Source organism: Aquila chrysaetos, chromosome Z, assembly GCF_900496995.4.
Source record: "Aquila chrysaetos chrysaetos chromosome Z, bAquChr1.4, whole genome shotgun sequence".
NCBI classification, from domain to species: Eukaryota; Metazoa; Chordata; class Aves; order Accipitriformes; family Accipitridae; genus Aquila; species Aquila chrysaetos.
The window spans coordinates 17,286,587-17,301,568 of record NC_044030.1 but is presented as its reverse complement, the minus strand read 5'-3'; the positions used below and the strand labels follow the sequence as shown (position 1 = coordinate 17,301,568).

At 42.8% G+C, this 14,982-nt stretch overlaps 1 protein-coding gene across 1 annotated transcript; it reads left to right on the top strand.

The window, feature by feature from the left end:
• Positions 1–224: 224 nt before the first annotated feature.
• CDO1 (cysteine dioxygenase type 1) lies at positions 225–10,614 on the top strand. The gene is made up of 5 exons (XM_030004935.2): positions 225–463; positions 2,743–2,820; positions 4,806–4,963; positions 7,467–7,636; positions 9,859–10,614. The coding sequence occupies exons 1-5, from the start codon at positions 267–269 to the stop codon at positions 9,886–9,888; spliced, it is 633 nt and encodes a 210-aa protein (XP_029860795.1). The 5' UTR covers positions 225–266; the 3' UTR covers positions 9,889–10,614.
• Positions 10,615–14,982: the final 4,368 nt, after the last annotated feature.

Genomic DNA, 14,982 nt, shown 5'->3' with positions numbered 1-14,982 from the left:
GCTGGACGGACGGACGGACGGACGGACGGGCGGACGGAGGGGAGGCAGCGGCAGGCGGTACGAGGCGCGCCCGCGCAGCCGGCTCTGCCTGCCCCCGCCCGCCGGGGTCGGTGGCCCCGCTCGCGGGGACGGGCACGGCTGGCCGCGGGCCCGCCCGCCGCCGCCCGGCCCCTCCGCCCGCCGGGGCGGTGGTAGGCTCCCGCCGTGCCTCCCGGCGCATAAAGGGAGGCGGCGGGGGCCGGCCGGGGGGGCAGCGGCTGGCGGCGATGGAGCAGCCGGCGAGGATGGAGCAGCCGGTGCAGACGGAGACGTGGAAGGCGCGGAGCCTGGAGGAGCTGGTCCGCATCCTCCATCGGATATTCGCCGAGGACAAAGTCAGCGTGGAGGAAGTGCAGGCGCTCATGGAGTCGTACGAGAGCAACCCCGAGGAGTGGCTGCAGTACGCCAAATTCGACCAGTACAGGTACAAAACACCCCGGAGCGGGGAGCCCCCGGCGCCGCGCCCCTCACCGAGGTGCGAGCGGGGACCGCCGGGACGCAGAGCGGACGCCCCCCCCGCCCTTGCCCGACCCCACAGCCCGACAGCCCCTCCGGCAGAGCGCCGGGGGGGGGGGGGGGGCGAATAGCAAAAGCCCCCGGGGGGGACGGGGATGGCGGTGGGGGACGACGACGGGAACGGCGGTGCCCCGCGGCGGGGCCGGGCGGGGGCGGGGAGCGGGCGGGGCGGCGGCGGCCAATGGCGGCACCGGCGGCCACGGGCCGCGGTCCCGTCCGCGGAGGTAACCCACGGAAGACAGAAAAACATGCTGAAGCAACTGAAAATAATAATAGTAAAAAAACCTTTAAAAAGTGGGGGGGGGGGAAGCCCAAGGGAAGCCTGTCGGCAGCAGAAACCGCCGCGCGGGGGTTGCGCGGGGTGCTGGGGTGGGAGAGCAGACCGGTCGAAAGCAGGTGTTTGGTGTCCGATGCTCTGCCCCACCGGTGGGTCGGGAGCTGTCAGCCCCCCCACGCTTCAGTCCCTTCCTCCCCCCGGGTGTAGGTCGAGGCTTTTTGCTGCTTGCCAGGAGGAAGGGAAATACCTGTTAGGGGATTGAGTTGCTCCTACTTTGCTAAGAACGGATTTATTCCTGCCATTGGTGGCTTCCCTGTCTTAAATTTGAGTATAAACACATTTTATTTGAGCATTTCCTTCAAAAAAACCCAAAAAAGCCCAACCCCAAAACTTTTCCTTTTAACCTTGCTATCATGAAAGCATCATTCTAGCTTGACTTTTTTTAGCCTCCTTTCACTGCCTGTTGACTATCCTCCATTCAGAACAAATCACAAAATTTGTAAACAGAACATAGGAAACTAAGAATTGGAAAAACAGAATGTGCTAACTTTAGAAGTACGCATGGCGGCCTTTTTTTTTTTTGGCCAGCGAGACCTGCTGTACAGAAATAACAGCACTTGAAAAGTTCAGTCAAATGCCAGCATTGATTGCTTATGTTCTGACATCATAGTAAAAATATGTCTACCTAATATAAGTGCAAATTGTGAATGCAGTGAGAGGCAGCATGTGGATATACATGTTATGCTTTGAAAGTAATTCATTATGAGCATCCCATCCTGACTAAAATAGAGTGGTCTTACGGGGAAACTAATTAAAAAACATTCAGTTGACATCAGTGCACTTTGTGTGCCCCTGCTTGCATCTTTTAGGCAAGAGTGAGGCATCCTGTCATCAGCCTAAGGATTTGCTTTCCTTGGCAAAGTAAAGTGTGAATAGTCATGACTAAAGCTAAAATGGAATCAGAATGTTCCCCTGGGTCACTTGCACCGTAACAGCTAGAAGCACTAGCCCCAGATCAGAAGAGCCTCACTATGAAAAGTAACATATAGAGCAAAATCCCAGTCCCTTCTCTAGTGAACTTTTCATGAGAAGAAGATGAGCAGCAGCTCGGGGGAGCCTTTCAGGACAGTACGAGGAAGCAAACATAAGTTGTTGCTATTAAAGATATTTTCAAGCCCTGAGAGCAAATCACAGTCTCCAACACGCATATCGATAAAAAGCCTTTAGAAGCAAGCTCATTCTGTGCCACCTATAAGTTAGCACATGAAAAATCATTTTAAGAAATTTTGCTCTGATAAACTTGTTTAGAAGTAGATGCTGGCAGAATTTTCCCCACAGGTGTTTTATCCACACACAAATGCTACCGTATGAGACACAGAACTCTCAGCAACAGAGTAGGAGGACCATGTACAGAAAGCCTGACATCTTATTTGTTTGTTTTTTTGGCTTTGTACAAATGAGTGCTGCGTAACAGAAGGAAAGCCAAGAGTATCTGAAAAGGATCTGCAGAAGAATGTAACCATGTATTTTTCTTGTTTCATTGCAGTCCTCTGTTTCTAATTATAAGCCAGCTGCTGAAGTGACTTCATTCGATAACTATTTTGATTTGATCCTGTCTACCACTCTAGCCTCAGACTCACAGTTCCCAAAAACGCCAATCATCTATGTAATTCAAAAGAAATATGATTATAAAGTATTAAATATGTCCATTTTTTTCTTCCCAGAAAAGAGCTTTTACAAAAAGAAGCTTAAAAATACAGTTTCACTTTTTTCCAAGTAAAACTTGGCTTTCAAGAAAAAGAGTAAAAAGGATCTTAATAGGCCACAACCTTCCTTCATAAACATGTTTGTATAATTTTGTATTTTATAGGCATATCAGTACAGTGAAAAGCAAACACTTTGCATTTCAGGTATACAAGAAATCTTGTGGACAATGGAAATGGAAAGTTCAACTTGATGATCTTGTGCTGGGGTGAAGGGCACGGCAGGTTCGTATCCAAAGTCTGTGGTTTTAGCAAATAGATATAAAGCCACTGTATGTTTCACTGTCATACAGAAAGAGAATAATAATCAGCCCTATATGAGCTGTCAGAAATTGTCTGGAAACTAAGCAGTGCAGAGATCCTATTGGTACAGCAGTCCTGAAAACTTTTGCAAGTTTGTACCTCGTGCACATTTTTAGAGCACTCTTTTAAAAATGCTCTGTTTTTCTATTAAATCTAAGCTTCCCTTCTGCCAGAGGAAGTTTTTATTCCCAGGGATACAGCAGGTCCTGTGGGCAGGACGGGTTGACCTGTCCAGCGTGTCCCATACGACAGACCCAACTGTCTCAGAATTGGTTGCAGAAGCAGGACTTGGTGCAGTTTAAATAGTCTTTGTTCTCTCATGGTGTTTAAATCCCGCCTCTGTGACAAGATGAGAAAAGTAGGTTTGGATTGGGACTGAAGGCTGTGAGGAGGAAGCCCCTTTCCAGGAGTAATTGGCTTTCTTTAGGTTCATGCATTTCATCTCCTCCCTCAAAAGGGACCACATTGCTGATGTGGCCTCCTGAGTTCTGTACATAGACTGTACACTGGGTTGTGTAGTCCTACAAACGTGAGGGCAGGATCTGTCCCTTGGAGGGTCTTTCACAAAATGTTGGCTAAAACAAAACATGGAATAACAAAATTTGCAGGTTTTGACTGATTATTTTTGCATATAAATAGAAAACCTAAGGAAATGTTGGAGTAGTTTTTTGTTTGTTTTAATTGAGCGTGCAATTGAACATTTACAGTATTCTCTAGGGGATGCCATGACGTTATACTCAGAGGGATATAGGAACCAAGCCCACCACCTCTACTCCTTCCGGGCTGTTCCCACAAAGCCTGTAATTTATGTCAAACTGTTGTAGTTGGATAAGCATTTGCTAGAGCTAGTCTGAGACCACAAGTTGTTTTTTGCCTCCTAAATGAGGAGGATCAGATTGTTCTTATGGCTTGTGGAAGGAGTGTGACAACGTGGCATTTGTGAACTCTTCTGTGCCTGAAGCAAGCTCTGCTCTCTTGGCATCTCAGTTTGTAAGAAATCCTGACATTTGTTTACTGAAAACAGTAATGTACAAGTACCAAGTTTTTGATTGAAACTCATTAGCACTGTACTTCTGGGAGGGTCAAATTTCCCCTTCTCCCTCTCCCTCGATTTGTGGAGAGCTCTCCCTTTGTCCTAATCCCATTGACTTCAGTAACAGTTAGTCCTCTCTTTAAAAAAAAAATAAAACCAAAACTAAACTGCGTACCTATCCCATATGTCTCCAAATGTAGCAATTAAAACATAGACTGGAGCAAGGAGACAGATCAAGCAACCAGACAAATCATACCAGATCCTGCTATTTTGTTCAGGTTTTGCCAAAGTAGTGAAATTAACAGCTTACTGTAGCTGGTTGTACTTAGTACTATCAGAGTGAGAGGTACAGCATTTTTTCTTCAACAAGTGCCTGTGCACTCCAGCAGTAAAGAGACCATAGAAATTAAGCAGAAGTAGCTCATTTCTCCCACATTTCAGGAGCAAGCATGGTGGATCTGCAAATATCAGGTATATTTGCAAGTTTATACCAGCCTCTGCCTGGGGTCACTGTGGAAAGCATTGTTTTGTTTCTTGGCCCACAAGAGTTTTTGTTATGTCCTCGTCCCTCCTCCAGACTTCCTTTGTATTTCTCTGTGGCAAAGTCATAGGCTGATCGATATCTGACACTTCTCCAAGTCCTGCTGTATGTGAGCTCATCTCAATACATTTCTAAAGTAGCAGTTTTAAGTAGGCATACCTTAATTACTGTGAATGTTTTTTTCCTAAGACTTTTGTGCATGACCCATGTGCAATGGCGTTTCATTCTAGGGCTATGTCCAGATACAATATGCTATGCCATCTGTCCTGTTTGCTGTACTGAAATTAAGTATGTATATCACACTGAGTTTGGTTACTTGTTTTACTTATATAGCAGCATCCATGATCACACTGACTCACACTGCTTCATGAAGATCCTCCAGGGAAATCTAAAGGAGACTCTCTTTGAATGGCCTGAGAAAAAAGGGAATGGTGAAATGACTAAGAAATCAGAACGAGTTTTGAGGGAAAATCAATGTGCCTACATTAATGGTAAGCTATTAAGTTTGTTTTCACAACTACCCATCCATGAGTCTTACTCCTAATGGAAGAGTTCAACTGCTCTCTAGTCTCCTACCTTTAACGGTACAATACTAATGGCTTTATGCTCAGTTTGAAAACGTGGCACTCTAGATTCTGCACAAACCTGTATTTAGATTCAGTAAAACAAACAACAAAAAAATGTCCTTTTAACTCATTCTTAAGACATTGCAACAATTGCTTGATGCTTAAATATGCCAGGTATCTCTTCTAGACCAAGGACCCTTCAGCACTGTGTCCCTAATGAGTATCTGAAATTGCTTGTAAACATAGACCTTGAATAGTATTTTGTGAGAAATGAGGGAACCAAAGTTTAGATAGCTTAATCACCTTGATTTTTTTTCAAAGAAACAATCCTTTCCATCAGTCTTTGAAATCCTAGGTCAAAAATGTAAAAGCTGTCTGTGGAATATGTTGACCAGTCAGGACCACAGGCCTCAGTCCTCAGTGCTACTTCTGGTCCAAATCAACAAAAGACTGTAAAGCTGAAGTGCAGCATCAGCAGAACTGAAATGCTCGAGTCTATCCAATCTACAAAAAAATTGCCTGACTTCACAGATGCTGAGAGATTACTGAGTCTCCACTAGTAAGGCTCCCTTGGTACCAAAATCCATGCCCTTACATGTATCTGTAACTGTCACCACCTTGTGCTATGCTGGAAGGCCATCCTGGAGCAGCCAGCTGGCTGTAGCGTATGCTGATGCTATGAAAGACATTGCACATCATGCTGAACAGCAATGAGTTCAGCAGAACAACAGCAAAGCGTCAGAGAAGGGGGCTGTCTGCCTTTTATGTGATGAGTTAAAAACTGGAGAACACACCTTGTAGGGTTGAGCTTGGGAACTCCCCAGTTGCAGGGAGCCTCATATTGGGTTATGGACTAAGCCAGAGTGAGAGCATTGGGGAAGAAAGACTAGTGCTCTGCAGCCCTCTGTTGAAGGTATGCCACATTAAGTGAAAACACAAAATCCATAGGACAGGGAATGCAAGAAGGAGCTTGACGTGTCTGCTGGTGCTCCTGTGCCAGGGACGTGGGTTCTCAGGTTTTTCCTACCTATGTGGTGTTTTCCAATGCAAGCAATTGCACCCTGTGTGCATTTCATCCAAAGCTTCCTTGGTTGGTTTAAACAAATTTGGTATCCAGTTCTCTGAGGCAGTTTGGATCTCTGCCATGTTTCATAACAGATGTTTTCATTTAAAAGAAACAGGTAAAACAAGTAGAAGGAAAACACTGAGAGTGTGTTGATTGCCCTAACTATTTCAACAGTGAGTGACCTTCATGTTTCTATTGCGTGCTTCTTGGTTGCTCTTGTACTTTATTTTTAAGGTTAGAACCCACTAAACAGTGTTTATTTGAGCCTCCCATCAGATGAACACAGCTTTAGGACTTTTTTCCCCTACGTCCTCTATTTAGATAAGCTATGTTAATGACTTCAAGTTTACACTTCAAATATATCAGAGTTAAGAGTGTACTCATGATTCTCAGGGTATTATGCCTACATTGCACAATACAGGTCTAGGTATTATATAACATATTAATTCAAGTACAAAGGCCTGAGTTGTTTTTACAAGCAGGGTCATAAATTTAAATTCAAGGTCTCTTTTAAGTAACTCAAAAACTTCACTTTAGTGTAGAATGGAAATGGTTTGTTTTGTGGATGTCATTCTTCACACCTTACATTTTTATGTAATAGCTTTATTTCTACTCCACTGTTGCGGAAAGTGCCATTAACTTCACTAGTAACCACACAACAGACGGTGCTTTGTTTTATTATGTGTTCAATTATGCTTATTATTCAGTTACAGTTGGAAGTATGCCAGTCACTACTAATTTGTCACCTTAGTCAAAAGAGCAGACAAATGGAAAGCCTGTTCTCCAAACTAATAAAGTGGAAGGATTAATTAAACAACAGATGCCTGCAGTCCATAAGTCCATGCCCCACAAACATGTAGCTGGCTTTTAATATGGCTGATATCCTTGTTATCAGGCTAAGAATTAGCAATACAAAAAATTTTTCCCTGTAAAATGTCTTGCTAATTTTTAGAAATACAAACATTCCTGCTTCTGGAGCATCTATAACAGCATCATCTCCTAGGAAAGTAAATAACCTTGAAGTCCTTTGGGAGTGACACCTAGAAAATTACTGACAGATGGCCTTCCTTAAGTTGGTTGGTTTTTTTTTCCCATGGCCTTTATCCTGTCGCAGATACCTCAAAAGTTACAGGAAGTGCAGAAGGCAATAATGTATTTTGAATTACCAGTGTATTTAGGAATCTGTCCTAGAGAACAGCAGTCAAAATCCCTGTACTGAGTTACTCATTGCCCGTAAAAACACAGGCATGCATAACTGGCTTGCTCATGAGTTTTGGTTTAGAAAGCATGTTTCCACGGATCTGAGACCTCATTAATCTTCCCACTAACACGACCTCTCGTTTCGTGCCCTCGCTGGTGTAGACTCCATTGGCCTGCACCGTGTGGAGAACATAAGCCACACAGAGTCCGCCGTCAGCCTGCATTTGTACAGTCCGCCCTTCGACAGCTGTAACACCTTTGACCAGAGGACTGGACACAAGCACAAGGTCAAGATGACCTTCTACAGCCAGTTTGGAGAAAGGACTCTCTGCGTAAGTGGGAGATAACACGCTCCCTGCCCAGCCCCGGGCTCTGAGCACCTGCGGGGATGGGGACGGGGACGGGGACAGGGACGGGGACAGGGACGGGGACAGGGGCGGGGGGCTGCCCTTGGCCCGGGGCTGGCAGAGCACCGCTGCCCCGGGACAGGCAGGAGGTCCAGCAGCCCCACCTTTCTATACTCGATTTGTCTGTTTGCACTTCCCTCGGGTGGAGTTCCCTGCTTTGCAGCTTGCCTCCCCTTCATCAGCAGGAGATCAGCTCTGAGGAGAGAGGAGGATTAATGAGAGTTTTGCTGCTAGCTAGGCGACGTCAGGCAGCAAATGGTGGTCAATGCAACCTAGCCAATGGAAAACTGTGAAACAGCCACATTGTTTTGGCCAGCTTAAGTCATGTGTAACATTTCCTGCCTAAACTGTTCTGCCAAAAAGCATCACATTTCAAGTCAGTTGTTTTAAAGCTTGTAGCTTACTGTAAAGAATTCTTTAAAAAATTTAATTCTTTAAAATCAAAACTTCAACACAGAAAGACTTGCTCTGAGAGGGAGAGTAGGCTGGTTGGCTATTGCATGCATTCTTGAGCAATGGCACGAGGTTTTATTTGTATAGAAAAGAAAACTTAAGATCACCTTTGGGGGACCAAGTTAGGACATCTGGGAGAGTTTAGTAGGGTTCCTTTTAGTGCTCTTCCATACATTGGGAAACATAACTACTTACACAGGGAGAAAAGACAGATTCTTGATGTTCAGCCGCAGAGGTTCAAAGACTTTGGTGTTGTTAGATACAGAACACTTTCACCTTTCACTGAAGCCAGAAATTCAGTGCTCAGGAGTTTCCCAGAGTGAGGCCTTAGTAAGATCCAGTTAAAATTTTATATAATCAACAAAAACCATGTAAATTACTTCTTTGAAGCTTGTCACAGTTACCTGATTACAACTTTACCAAACAGCTGAAACACAAACTTTGACCTTCCCAAATTTGAAAGGTCCTTGAGAAAGTAACTCAAATTTAGAATTGAGATTTTAAAGGGGAATTAACATGGAAAAATGTTGAACAAAATTCATGCAAGAACTCAGTGTTTGCTTGCTTTCTTTTTGTTTTAAATTTATGAAGTATGTAAGATAACAAGCGAGACTAGATGTTTTGACTTGGACTATTTTCCTACTCTTGATCTGTAACCATCTGGTAGTGTTTGTACCTTTTGTGGGAAACTGGATCTGGCTTACAGGAGCGAGGTAAATCTTAGTCATTGGGTCTCTTTCATGAATTCCTGTAAATTGAATTCCAGTAAGGGGGAAAGTGGTAGCGAGTCAGGCTATCCAGCTGCCTGAAATGACTTCACACTATAAAAACCTTCTGGTCTCAGTGAGGATTTCTGGAAAGCTGACTGGAAAAATCAAACTTTCTTCTGCTCACCAGATCTCAAAAGGATGTCGGAAGACAGAGAGCTATAAGTTAAAAAGGCTGAGAGAGCAAAGTATCTATGTAAACATGTGTGTATGTAAAAACATGAAGTACACTTGTGTATCTTTTATGAGTGAGAAGATCTGCCTAGCTAAAGCATATTCAGTGCTTCCTCTTTGTCTTAAATTTTTCTGCAGGTAAAAGACACAGGTAAATCCCTAGTGGCTTCCGACTATGATGAAGTCTTAATTAACTAACTCTCCAGTAAATACATAGCAAGTTATATAGCCCTAAAAATTAAAATAGTATGTAGTACATCCAAGGACTTGCCCGTGGAAATAACTGTTTACACAGTTCAGGTACAAACCATAAGAATACCAATGTGAGTGTTCACTGAGGGAAAACTGATTTTGTCTTGTGTGTCACAGCACATCAGTTCCTGCTGCCAGGAATTTTGCTGGGGGAGGCAGTTTCTCTTTGCAGCCTGTCTTCCAAGCTGGACTTTCAAGCACTTTCTGTCAAAATGAAGTAGAGCAGAGTATCAAGGAGAGAAGATAGTCTGAAGGAGGAAATGCTCCTCAGCTGTCCTTTCTGCCATGGGCTTGCTCGTAGTCAGACAGAGCCAATGGACAGGGTGATTTTGTCAGGTGCACAGTGCCCTCTATAAAACTGTGGCAAGGAGTACTGAAAATAAATGACCTAAGTATTTTAACGTGCTGAGCTACTCTGGGAATAAAGGCCCATGCTCAAACATTAAGTAGGCAGTGACTGTCTCTTTCCTTAAAATGGCAACCTCTCCTCTTTCCTTTTAGGCGACAGCAGTGCCGCAGGAGAACAACTGAGAAGCACCAGCACACGTTTGCATAAGACCTGCTGAATGTCTAACCAGGGACAGAAGATGCATGGCTAAGGCCGACAGCCAGCTATATTTCTATACCTTGTACATAGGAGTACACTAGGGCAGCTTCCAGGCCACCCACAGTTCCCCCGAGCAAATGCTGATCATGGGACACTAAGCTAACTAGTGGCATAAACTACTTCAGAGGTTAGATGCCTTTTCTTAGGCTCCTGTCAGAATTAAGTAATTTGTTTTCTGATTCTAGCCTCCTTTTAATTCCACTTCTGAGAATATCAGAAATAGGGGTTTTAAACATCATCTGACACTACTTAATAGGCCTACATGTATGTATGCTCTCAATGTAATTAATAACTATATAGACTTCTAAGCTTCCAGTCACTTGTACCTATGGTAGTACACTAGATACAACTAACAGCAGCTTTTTTTTTTTTTTTTTTTTAATTAAGTCTTTTAGGTTTTAATGCTCTAGGCCATTTTGATAGTTTTGTGCATTTTTTACTTTTTGTTTTTTACAATTTCATTTGTCAGCTCTTGTTTTAAATAGAAGCAGTGAAATGCTTCATGCATAATGATTCTCAAAACTGATTGGGCAGAGATTTGGGGGTTTAATAAGACTAATCATACTTAATTCAGCTAATGTCCAGTTTCCAAAGTATTCTGAATAGCTACTGAAGCAGGTAACTGAAATAAAACTGGATTTGTGCACAGATTTCAAAGTTTTCAGCTTTTTGCTCCTGGTAACTAAAACATTCATCACACTTTATGAAAATCCACATTCCTCATGAACATCTAAGTCTTTTCCAAGCAATACACTATTATAAAAGGCTTTAAAAAGTTGAAAGTATTTCAGGCATGTGAAGAATCCTGACCCCAATTAAGTTGGTGGGAATTCTGCCATTGAGTTCACTGATGCTTAGTTTTATGCTCCAGTTTTAGTTACAGGGAAAGAACCATCTTGAAAAAAAATTAACTCTAATAAACATATCAAAATCAGCAAAGCTGTATGCATTGAGGCTATCCCAGTCCTTTAATGCAGCTAATAATATAAGACAAGTAGAGAATTTGTAGCAAGTCTCCTAGTCTGGTTACTCAGGCAGCAATTTAACAGTATCCTTTTTTGATAAGTCACGTGTTTCCCTCCATATTGGCAAGCCCAGAAAATATTTGCTTTATGAGACCCTGTTTCCAGGGTGGCTGTTTCCAATTTTCAAAAAAAATTTGAGCAGCTTAACAGTTTTTAAATGAACCTATGCCCTTGGGCTGCAATTACTCCTTGAAGGCCATTGGGAAAGCAGTGGGTGCTTTTCCATATCTTTTTTTTTCTTTTTTTTTTTGCAGGGAGGAGGGGGGTGGAAGAAAGGGGATATGGAAGGAGAAGAAGAAAAATGAAAAGATAAAACAGGCCTAAAGGCAAAAGAACAGGGGTAAGCATCAGCAGTGTGGGGACTGTCTGCATGAGGTGGACCTGGAGGCTGTGCCAAAGAGGGGTCAAGGGAACATGCAGCTCAAAACTGGAAGAAGGATTAGGAGCAATGACACTGTAGACATAAAGAATCCCCTGTGCTTCTTCTGGGCCCCAGCGTACCCCAGTGTTTAGCAAGTTTCTTTCTCATTCACTATGAAATAATTCCTGAATAATCTTGTCAAGCCGGATGTTGGGCTTGAGCATCTTAATTCGGCATGGCTCAAGTTGTTATGAGAGTGTCACAGCATGGGAGATGAGCTGAGGCTGGTAGTCCAGTCACTCTGCTCATGCAGGGTCACCTACAGCAGGTAGCTCAGGACTATGTCCAGCTGGGGTTTGAGTATCTCCAAGGATGGAGGCACCACAGCCTCTCTGGACAAACTCTTCCACTGTTTGACAACCCTCACAGTAAAAGAGCCTTATGTTTAGACAAAATGTCTTGTATTTCAGTTTGTACCCATTGCCTCTTGTCCTCCTCTCCCTTCTCACAGGAAATGAGCAGTTTCACTTAACTAACTTCAAATATAGCATAATCATCATGCTTTTGCTTACTAAGTAAAATTAAAGGACAAACCCAATAGCTTCTAGATCACAGGTTCAGTCAGGTCAAGGGAACTGGAAAGATGAGAGAGACAGCCAAGAAGCATGACAGCAGCTAGCTGTACCAAGATCCATTGATACAGAAACTCAGGCAGTACTCCAGCTAGCCACACACATGCCTGGCAAGTGAGGCAGAGGAAATATAAGCAGAAAGATAACAACTAGATCTACCCCAGTTGTCCCAAACACTGTTTAGCCACAGTAAATATGGTATCACACACTGCATAGAACAATATGGGAATTTCAGTGTTTCAGAACAAGGTACTTATCAGGTACTTATGCCTGCCATACCAGAAACATAAGGGGGTAGCCTATCCAACATAAAGGGCACAAATACAGGAAACCTGTATTATTAATTGGGTCCTGAGTCCTTGGAACACATACCACAGCCACCACCTTTGCTAATTCCTAAGGATTAGCTATGCATCTTGCACTCTGTACAGCACAAGCATAAAGATAATACCTACCAAAAGCAATATTTAATCAATAAATATCAAGTAATATAATGAGAAATAGAGTCACCTTTTCACTTACACAAATATGTTTACATAATCTGTGCTGGTTTAAAACATAGGCACCAGTAACAACAGAATAGTATTTGCACATTGCTGAACAGCCAAGGTATTAAACCTTTTAGCATCTGAAAGTACTTGAGCTTTGGAGTAGTGCTAACTGGCCAGCTGACAAGGTAGCAATATGCTGTAGGCTGACAATTAGCTTTCATTGGGCGATGAACAGATGTTCTGTTTCACATGCTTTCATCTGGGAAGGTGCTGTTGAGCAGTGTCACAGTAAATTGAAAAGAGTTTAACATTTACCTGAATTACAGCTAAGATCCTTAAGTGGTAAGAGATGCTGCCCTAAACCGTTAATACTACTAAATCATTCAGGCTGGCAACAGCAGGAGGAACTCAGTCTAACTATGATTTGGTGCATTAACTAAGATTTCAGTGAAGGAGCTTCAACAGAAATACATAAGGAGGCAAAGTAATGCCAGGAATGGAATGAAGTGCAATATTTACATTAATTCAGCATTTTGCAAGGGTTTGGTGGTTTTGTTTTTGGTTTAGAGAGTCATAATTAGACACCTTGCAGAAGAGAAATTGTTTATCAAAGATGTGTTTTGCATGGAAAGGCTGTGTAGCAAAGTGTCCCTGGGAAGCCATATGCCATATGCAAGAGAAAAGCTGACAACAGGGATTCTTCCGGGAATGGAAATGCTGTCCCTGGCTGTGTGGCTGTGGCCAATGAGGACTAGATTCACAGAAACTCGAGACATGTTCTGGGGGTTTTCAGCTATGTATAACCAGCAGGTAAGCAGCTCTTTTTCTCCCTGTGCTGAGGTGTGGGAGCTCTGAAGCCTCTAACAGGAATTCTTGCTCAGAGAGGGCCCCTTGCTGTGTAAACACTGTTCCTTAATGTTCTTGTGGGTAATTTTGCCCAGAGTTACTTTCTGTCTAACTTACTACAAAATCTGAGCATATACAAATTAGTTCAATTTGTTATTTAAGCCTGGCTGACACTTATATAAGGCTGTTCATGTTTGTGCATTATTCATCTTCTTCCATTGTTGATGTATAGAGGAACATAGCAGAATCAAAATCCACCCTATATGTAACCCTGCTTCCATTACAAAGTTTTTTCCCTAAAGCACAAAGATACAAGATGTGCTATTCACTAGCTAATTCTTAAAGATATTTTTTCACACTCCTCTCATGGCCAAGAGAAAGCTGTGTTGCAAGAATATAGCCTTCCCAAGGTTAAAAGAGGTGACCTGCCTACAGTGACTGTTTGTAGAGACTAGCAGAACGACATGAAGTTCAGTACTTTTCAACCATACTATATATTCTGCTCTTGCCAGTTTAGCTGATGAAAGACTTTGCTGTCCTTAAATGTCAGAGAGTCTTATGTTCAAGGCATCGGCAGTAGCTCCAGACTCTCTGGCTGGTGAAGGAAGAAAAACCACCAGGGACTAATTGTGCAGGCCTTCAAGACTAGTTCTGACCCTCGTAGCTGGTATGAAGCTTTATTCAATAATTAGATCTCAAATCTTTGAATCTTTACACTGTATTTCTGTACACTTTGGGTACTTTACACTGTATTTCTTCAGGATGAATGACCCCCAAAATAGGCATAGACAAACTCTTCTAACGTAATTGATCATTCCTGCATGCTACACAAGAAATGTTTGGGCTTTTTTTAACAAATAATGAAACATCTTATGTATTTTCCAGACATGTTTCCTCTTTGCTTTTGCTCTCCAATTCACTAAAAACCTTTGGTACAGGCAGATGAGTACATTATTTTCTCTTAAAGCCTAACTTCTTGACATCCAAGATGTGCCTCCTTCCTGTCTCATTGTAGGTTCAGAGGAACCCATAATGTCAAAATCATCTCTATTTGCACTGCACTTCCCAGTAGGAAATCCTTTTCTGAAGCACAAACATAAAGTGTACATGCTGTTCACTGGCTCATGCTTTGGTTTATTTTTCATGCCCATCCTGCTCTTGGCTTTAGATTTATATTCTTTCAGGGCCCTCTGCTCTCCCAGGTTTAGTTTAGCTAACTGGCTGACCTATGGCCAGCAGTGGTGAAGAACATTTTAAAACATGAGGATTAAATGTGAATTAGTGTATTTCTAAGGGCATGAAACTTCATTAGCCTGCTTCCTTAATTCATAATAATTAAAGAAATGACATAAGAGGATTGTGTGGCACATGCTACTCTGATCTGGCCAGTTTCCCTGAGATCCACACAAATCACAAAGCTACCATGTGCAAAACATGTTCCCTGACTGGAAAGCAAAACTGCTGCAAAAGACAGCTACATCCTATTCTCTGCTCCCACTCATATTCAGATTCAGACCCTCAGTATCTCTGGTTTTTCATTTTTGTTTGTATTTTAAATCACTTAGTGAATGCAAAATGTTTGATCTTCTTTGTAATTCACATTCTCAGGAATCTCTGAGAGCAGCAGCCAGAAAAATTAACCTCCTTTTCTCTCCCTATCTGA